The sequence below is a fragment of the Phascolarctos cinereus genome, unplaced genomic scaffold, assembly GCF_003287225.1.
Source record: "Phascolarctos cinereus isolate Bilbo 61053 unplaced genomic scaffold, phaCin_HiC Scaffold_8;HRSCAF=390, whole genome shotgun sequence".
Lineage (NCBI taxonomy): Eukaryota > Metazoa > Chordata > Mammalia > Diprotodontia > Phascolarctidae > Phascolarctos > Phascolarctos cinereus.
This window is the reverse complement of record NW_027556291.1, coordinates 45092623-45101570: the sequence shown is the minus strand read 5'-3', so window position 1 is coordinate 45101570 and position 8948 is coordinate 45092623. Positions and strand designations below refer to the sequence as shown.

General features: G+C 40.6%; 1 protein-coding gene across 1 annotated transcript; it reads left to right on the top strand.

Moving 5' to 3' along the window:
• The first annotated feature begins 989 nt into the window (after nucleotides 1-989).
• On the top strand, nucleotides 990-1931 carry LOC110196555 (olfactory receptor 13H1-like). The gene has a single exon (XM_020969865.1). The coding sequence runs from the start codon at nucleotides 990-992 to the stop codon at nucleotides 1929-1931; it is 942 nt and encodes a 313-aa protein (XP_020825524.1).
• Nucleotides 1932-8948: the final 7017 nt, after the last annotated feature.

Here is an 8948-nt window from a genome sequence, read left to right as displayed (position 1 = left end):
TAAGAGCTCATCTTCTATAGGAAGTCTTTGTTTTCCTTACCCACCTAAATCTCAAATCCAACAAAATCAGATTCAGAATCCTTCCCTCCAGAGTGGCTCAACTTCCAACATGTCCCATGTTGGCCAATTACAATATCCTTCTCCTAGTGTCCCAGAGTAGAAACTTCAGGCTTATCTTTGATTCCTTCCTTGCCTTTCTTGCTCCTCTTTGATTTATAATCCCAGAATTGTCTAAAGTGACCAGTTGTTTCTCCTGAACAGCTAATTAGAAATAAAAACTTCAGTCAAATCAGATTCTTGGTATTATGGAAGAAAAATAATGACCAGTTGTTTGAATGAAAGTAACCTTTGAAATTGACCAGCCAATTTATTCAAAAAGGTCAAGCTGTTGTGCATCATGACGAGGCCAAAACAAGTGGCTGATTCAGTTAATCACCCCCATGTTTCCCGTGTGTGACAACCGAAAATCTGATTGATCAAATCTACGACTCATGGCATAACAATCATTTGAAGCTGGAAGATTTCATAAACAGCATCTAGTTCAATACCCTTACTTTACAGAGGAGGAAACTGAGGCACTGAACATTAAGGGACTTCCCAAGGTAACACAGTGAGAAAATAGTAAAGTCGAGGTCAGAATCCTGAGTTTCTGATTCCAAATGTGGTATTCTGGCTACTGTGTCACACAATAGACTAAATGTTTTGGCATGGAGCAAGGAGGGCTCATATCCCTTTCTCCAGGCTAAAGAAACAGCAAACCGTTCAACGTTTGCTCATAAGAAAACAATTTTCCAACTCCCCAGACCTTTTTTCCATCTTCTATCAACATGTGCTATGTGAGCCTGACCCTCTGGCAAGAGCCCAGTACAGTTTTGACTTAAAGCTGAGAATGTTCATTCCAGAAGCTGCTGAAAAGTCCTTCCTGTCCCCTGGCTCCCATGGAGAAGATGCTCTGTTTTGTCTCTTTCTCTTACAGCTGAGGGGGCCCAATGGATGAGCTACAGAGAACTAGCTACTCTGAGGTCACAGAATTCATCCTGGCGGGCTTTTCCCAGAAGCCCCATGTGCAGCCCGCCTTCTTCACTGGGCTCTTCTGCCTCTACCTAGTCACATGTTTGGGGAACAGCCTCATCGTCATTGTGACCCAAAGGGACTCTCAGCTTCACACCCCCATGTACTTTTTCCTCAGCAACCTGTCCTTCCTTGACATCTGCTATTCCACCAGCTGGGAGCCCTACGTGTTGGCCCAGTGTTTCAAGGACTTCCCCACCATCTCCTACACCAGCTGCTATGTGCAGATGACCTCTTCCCTGTTCCTGGGGATGACTGAGCATCTCCTCCTTGCTGTCATGGCCTATGACCACTTTATCGCCATCCCCAACCCTCTGCACTACACCGTCATCATGAGCAACCAGGTCTGCTTGCAGATGGCAGTGGGCACCTGGGTCAGTGCCTTCCTCTTGTCTGTAATGCCAATCATTGCTATTCCAGTTCATTACTGTGGGCATAACATCATCAACCATGTTATGTGTGAGATCCAAGCCTTGCTGAAGCTTGTCTGCTCAGACACCCCCATGAGCCTGATCCTGGGTCTGGTCATAAGTACTTTTACACTGCCCTTGCCTTTCACCTTTATCCTCATCTCCTACATCCTCATTGTGGCAGCTGTGCTCAGGATCCGTTCCATGGAGGCCACGCTCAAAGCCTTCTCTACCTGTGGTTCCCACTTGACAGTGGTGACCATATTTTATGGGACAGCCATCTATATGTACTTGAAACCCCAATCTAAAGAGTCTCAGCACCAGGACAAAGTCATTTTTATATTTTATGGAGCAGTTACCCCTATGTTGAACCCTCTCATTTATACCCTAAGGAATAAGGATGTGAAAGGTGCCCTCAGGAAATTGGCTGGAGGGAAAGAAAAATCCTGAAAGCTCTATAAATTTTTTTGCCAATGGGCTACTTGTGAAAGCATAGGGGCAATGCAATGAACAACTGAGTCAGAGAACAGATATTTTTCAAGTTAATAAATTCATTTCATTTCAGCTCAGTAATCAATTACTACTGATCATTAGTAAATAATACATAATTTTCCTGGGATTGAGAATAGAAAATGGTATTTCATAATTAGAAGGAATTAGAGAAATTATCTAATCTTACCCTCTATGACTAGGAGACCCACCCCCTACAGCAACCCCTAAAACAGTCATCTAGAATCCTCTTGAAGATCTCCAGTGGGAACCCACTCGTTCCCATGATGCTCCCTCCTACTTTAAAACAACTCCAATGGTTAGGAATTTCTTCCTCATGACCCATAAAAAGAATGAGAAGCAAAGAACTGGCTAAGAAAATGGCTTCCAAGACTAGGATTTGGATTTTCTAGCCATGACTTTATATTTAGGAACAAAGGGCTCCTCACCAGGGTTGGAGTTCACATAACAAGAGCTGTCAAAATTTATTTGCCTGGAATCTCACAAATCTAATTCAAAGAGCCTTCAAACTAAAAGAGAAGGGGAAAGGAGAAAACTGGGTACAAATGATCCCCAAGATAGAAACCTAAAGAGTAGCTGTAGTACAGGGAGAAATGTAACAGTAGAAAAGCCCAGAAATTAACAGGAAACAAAATCCAGGAACTGAATCAGGACTAAAATCCTGGCTTCAACTGTCCATATACAGCTAACAAGCAAAGGAAGTTAGATAACTTGGGGCATGGTGTACATCTGACATTTTAGGTATCACTGAGACTTGGTGGGTTAAGATCCATGAGTGTTAGGTGGCTCAGTGGAAGGAACACTATAGTTGGAGTGCCAAAGACCTGAATTTGAATCCTACTTCAGACATTTACTGTGTGACCTTGGACAAAGTGCTTAACCTCTGCCTCAGTTTCCTCAGCTGAAAAATGAGGGAGTTGAACTCAGCATGTCCTAAGGTCCCATCTAGATCTAAAGCTATGACCTCTGGTTCCAGAAAGATATACCATATTAAAAAGGAACAGAATAAATCAAAGGGAGGAGGACAAAGTAGCATTAAGAAGATACACTTGTGGGATTGGGGATTGATCAAGGAAATTAATCAGTGCCCAAGGAAATCTCCTTGATGATTTCAATTTGATGAACTTAGAGGATGGTCAGCTTTAATGGTTTGGACTTTGGAAAGCATCTCCCTATAAAAGGTGTACTTACGGGCACTGGCACTTTGTTGAGATGATTAAAAACTTCTAATTAAATCTTCATGATTTGGGGGTGCCTCCAAGATGAATTAGTTGGTTTGGAGCAACACTTTAGCACATCCTGGATGGTAGGTTTCACTTATGGGATTGCTCCCAAGTTGAATCAGTTAGCAAAGACACTTATTAGGGGATCTATCCCTTTTCATTGGTTTATAAGAGCCAAGGAAATGACTTCCTCACTTTTCTCCTTTTCACCTTTCTTCTGGAGAGATCCTGAGAATGCAGCCAGTTCCTTTCTAGCATTCCCAGCCATCACAGAGGGTGTTTGAGTAGCAGATAAGCATCTGTCTACATAGGCTAAGAGAAAACCTCTTGGACCCCAAGTTCCAAGCTGCCCATTATGTTCTTTTTCCCTTTTGTAAGTACAGGTCAGCTACCAAACCTACGAGGACAGTTTATTGGCAGAAAGAGATGGCAACCGCCAGGACAGCAACCAAGTATATGGATTTCTTAGAGAGTCACACAGCAAGGAAAGACATAGGGAAGCAACTAGGTGACACAGTGCTTAAAGCATTGGATTTGGAGTCCGAAAGACTTGAGTTCAAATCCTACCTCACATGCTAACTGTGTTAACCTAGGCAAATCATTTAACCACTGTTTGCCTCAGTTTTCTCATCTGTAAAATGGGGATAACAGAGTTCTTGCAAGGATCGAATAACAAAGGATCTTGTGAGGATCAAACAGAGATCTTGCGAGATAACATTTGTAAAGCACTATATGAATGTTACTGCTACTGCTATTGCTGTTCATATCTGTGGCCCCAGACAAGGTCATTTCTGAACTCAGGCCCTGAGAAGGGGAATTTTCTAGGCAACGTGATCCCAGAATCTGGCTTTCCAGCCAGATAAGGGGGATTTTCCTGGGTTGTACCAGACATAAGGGTTACCTTGCAAGGAAGCCCAAGCTCAAGACTTTGGAGATCTAGTATTCTGTCCATAGAAGAGGAATTTCCTGAGCACCCATGCCTTTCAGAGAGAGAAAATTGAGTCCATGGCTCATGGTGCTGAAAGACGCAATGGCAAGGAAGGGACTTGGACTAAGGACTTTGCCCACCCCTGTTATGGTGAGTTATTTAGATGACGTGGGTCTGATATAAAAGGAGCCCCAAGTGTGTTTCTTTTCTGAGGGAGTACATGTCCTCAAAGGGTTTCTGTAGAATGAAAGGATGGATCAAAATGTACACGTGCTGTCTGTCTAGTAGCCTGAAGTGTGTTTCTGGTCTTGGGAGAGGTTAAACCACAGGCTGCTGCCACTTTGAGTTTGAAAGCCACTGCATACGTCCATATGGAAAGAGGAACCCAATGGAATGATGAGGGTTGACCTGATGGCATTCCTTTCTGAGCAGTGTCTCAGTTTCCTCAGCTGAAAAATGAGGGGGTTGGACTCAGTGTCCCCTAAGGTCCCTTCATGCTCTGAAGCTAACATGCTATGCTCCATGTTCTGGGAAGGTATATCATATTGAAAGAGTGATCAAGTTGCTCTGATCAATGCAATGAGCAACCATGTCTCCAAAGGACCTATGATGAAGCATGTTACTCACCTCCTGACAGAGAGGTGATGGACACAAGGTGTAGAAAGAGCCATAGTTCTGGAGACAGCCACTATGTGAATTTCTTTTCCTTGACTATGCTAATTTGTTACAAGAATTCTTCTTTCTTTTTCTCTCTAATTTTTTGGTTTGGGTTTTTTTTTTTTTTGGTTTTGGATAGGCAATGGGGTTAAGTGACTTGCCCAGAGTCACACAGCTAGTGAGTGTTATGCGTCTGAGGCCGTATTTAAACTCAAGTCCTCCTGAATCCAGGGCTGGTGCTCTACCCACTGTACCACCTAGCTGCTCCTTTCTCTCTAATTTTTTAAATGAGGAGGTAGATCATGGAGATGGGGTTAACAATAGTGAAGCCCCAAAACTGAGAGCCATAGAAACATTTTCAGATGTATAGAAGAAAACAGAAAGAAGTTCAGAAGGAAGCACAGAGAAGCAGGACAGTTTTGAAAGTAATGTGTGGAACTGATTACGTACTTTTTTTTTTAAAGCAAACAATAAGAAATGAAGATTCAGTCTCACATAGAATCCTCTTTTTGTGTTCTGCTGTGAGTGTGCAAATGTTCTTTTGGTGTTTAAGTTCAGAATTTAAAAATATATAAATAAATAAACAAACTCCATGTTGCTTTTGAGACTGGAAGACTTTAAGGCTCTGAAAAAAGTGAGACCCACCTGAGAAGGAGGAAAATTGTAATAACTATCTAATAGCTATAATGAGCCCTTTATGAGCACATTTGTGTATGGCCTGCGAATTCTTTGCATTTTCTGCATTTTCTGTGGTGTTAAATAAAAGCTGCCCCATCCACCCAGAATTCATTATTACCTGAAGTGTTTGAACAGGAGTTAGAAACCCACTGCCAGCATTTACGAAGTCCACCTAGACAAAAGCTATGTTCTGAGATTTTCCCAGAGAATTTTTTTCTTCTGGGAGAAGGCAATAAGAGCCAAAGAGTGATATCTTTTAGATGTATCATCAAAATTGGACCTTGTCTGTGTTGACTCTGACCTTGTAGAACATTGGGCAATAGATTACATACTCATATGAAGATATATAGAAAGCAGACTGGGGAGAACATTTGAGCAAAAATCAAAGGAGGCAGAAATAGAAGCAATATTGCCATAGGAGAAGACTACAAACCACTTGGACATAAAGAAGAATGGATGAGAAATTGGGGAAACAAATAACTAGTCTGGCATAGAGACCTATTGTGATAATAATGGGGAAGGGGTGTCTGTTATCTAAACATTTTGTCATTTTGGCAGAAAAACTGCCAAAAGCAAAGCAGCTAATAATTCCTTGACTTGCCTTAATGATATTTTGCTCTTAATTTAGAACTCAAAATTTTTAAAAATGAAAGCGAAAAATTGTCTTTATGTGTAATTGGGAAAAAATAAAATTAATAGAAAAAATGATAATTTGCTCTTTCAAAAGGTGGAGAAGACAAGGAGAAATTCTATTCTGGATCTGATTCTCATTTAAAGGGAAGAATTGATTGCTGGAATAGCAACAGTGAGAACCCTGGGGGCAACTGATTCCTCCCTCCTAGAGTTTGGAAAAGGAAAAGAAAGCTAGTCATAGTCTGGTGATTTTGGAAGAGCAGATTTCAAAGGATTCAGAGAAAATAAAGGTAGAGTCTCATGAACTGAAACTCTTAGGGAAGTCTGCCTAGAAGGGGTGGGAAGTTCTCACAAGTGAAATTCTGATGATACAAAGGAAAACAATTCTCTGGGGGCAGACACTGGGAGTTGTCTGAAAAGATGCATGTCGATGCACAGGGTGGAACAGGGAACTAATTTAGATTTTAAAAATATGTGCAGAAGGTGGACTTAAGGACAGGTAACAGAGGATAAATGCCACAGTGTACTATAATCCTGTAAGAGTAGTGTCAGAGCCACTAAAACAGACTAAGCTGATAAGGGGTGCAAAGTGCAACAAGAAGGGCTTTTTAAAAAACTCTATTTGTCAAAACAGGAAGATCAAAGAAGGGCTAGGAGTCCTTGGAGTGTATGGAATGAGGATAATAGATGAAAGAGAAGACAGTTCTGCTCAACTTTTATTTTGCTTTAGTTTTCTCTGTCAAAGAGAATGACCTTTGGACTGGAAAAGACAAGACAAAAAATGGCCATCAATTTCATTCAGACTAGATCGTGCCTGACTAACATAATTTCCTTTTTTTTGACAATTGTACTTGACTATCCTTTTGACAAGGGTACTAGGTACCAGATCAGGAAAATAGATATGTTTTTCTAGATATGATTTTCCTAGATTTTAGCAAAACATTTGGCAAAATCTATCATGTTAGCTTATAGACAAGATAAAGAGATATAGGCAAGATGATAGTAAACTTTAGTGGATTAATCACTGGTTAAGTGACCAAACCTAAGGAGTAATGGCTAAGCGTCAATGTTGAGAGATATCTCAAGTAGAGTACCCCAGGGATCTATCCTTGGCCCTGCATTATTTAACATTTTAACAATCATGTGAATAAAAGCATTAATAGCATGTTTATCAAAATTCCACGTGACACAATGATAGGAAAAAATAGCCAACAATGTTGTATGAGAGTCTGGATCTAAAAACATATCAACAGCTGAAACACTAAACTAAACAGAATAAAATTAAATGTAATAGGGATAAAATAGGAACCTTACCCACTTTGGTTCAAAAGGGCAACTTCATAAATACAAGATGGGCAAGGCTTGACTAGACAGAAGGTCATTCGAAAAAAAATAAAACCCGGGGATTTAGTGGACTATTGTAACCTCAGTGTCAGATACTAGGTTGATATAGCAACCAAGAGAGCTAATGTGATCTTTGGCTGCATTAAGAGCGCTACCGTGTCATAATGTGGGAGGTGATAATCCGGCTTTAATGTCCTTGTTACATCATTTTGGGAGCATCGTGTTCAGTTCTGAAGGCCACATTTTAAAAAGGCCACCAATACGCCGAAGAACCAGTTTCAATTAGCAATCGAAGGAACTAAGGATGTTTAGCTTGGAGAAGAGAAGACTTAGGGGAAGTATAGGAACTGTCCTCTAGGTATTTGAAAGGTTGTCACATGGAAGAGGGAATAGAACTATTCTGCTTAACCTTTAGGGAGAACTTACAAAAAGGACTACTGAAAGATGATGCGGGGGGAAGTTTCCTAACCATGAGCTGTCCCAAAGTAGAATGGGCTACTTAGGGAAGTAATCCTGTAGGGAGTAGATCTTTAAGCAAATGCTAGATAACCACTTGTTGGCTATGTAGTAGAGGGTGGTCTTGTTCAAATATAGGTTGAATTAGTTGGTTTTCTTCCAATTCTTAAGTTCTATAATGCTGTAAAATTTACCTAACTTCCACTCCTGGTTTTGCCTTCTGAGGCTAAGAAAAATAAGCCTTGTTTCTCTTTCATGTGACATGCCTTCAAATAGTTGAAATATCCCTCTAAAATCTTCTCCTTCATAGGCTAAATATCTCCACTCCCTTCAGTCAATACTCGTATGGCACAATCCCAGCACCCTTAACTATACTGGTTGTCCTCAATCTTGTCAACGTCCTTCTGAAAACGTGGCACCTGAAACTGAAAACGATGCTCCATAGAGGGTCTGACCAGGGTAAAACAGATCAAGGCCATCGTCTCTCTAGTACAGAACATTATATCACTCAAAGCACCCTAAATTCACATTATAGTTTTTGACTGATAGAAAACAAGCACTGTTTGTAATGTCACCATTAACTGAGATTTTCACGTTCATAACCTTCATGTTATCTTTTACTCTCCTTCACCTCTCAAATCCAAGCAGCTCCCTAAGTCTTATCAATATCACATTCACAACATTCCTCACATCTTATGCCTCCTCTCTATTCACACTACACACTAATTAACACCTATGTGCAAGAGTGTGCTAAATCCAATTCAAACTAGCTCAAACAGCTGATTGTTAAATTTTCAGTGTGAGTACTGGAAATCAGCAAGTGCTATAAATCAGGGCTTCATTGATTATTCTGTTGATTGATTTTCAATCAAGACATTGTCTAGACTTAAGAAAGTAACGGAGAAAATGTTAATAATGCATATTAAACTTAAAAGTGTGTCAAAAGTGTTTGGGGGTTTTTTTTGAGAGCTAGTTGTTAAACTTTACCAGCCTACCCTTGCCTATATGGACTATCATAATAAATTCCTGACAGTTCTT

What these genes read in the sequence shown, in the direction of transcription:
- LOC110196555 (XM_020969865.1), top strand. Translation starts at nt 990, where the DNA reads ATGGATGAGCTACAGAGAACTAGCTACTCTGAGGTCACAGAATTCATC.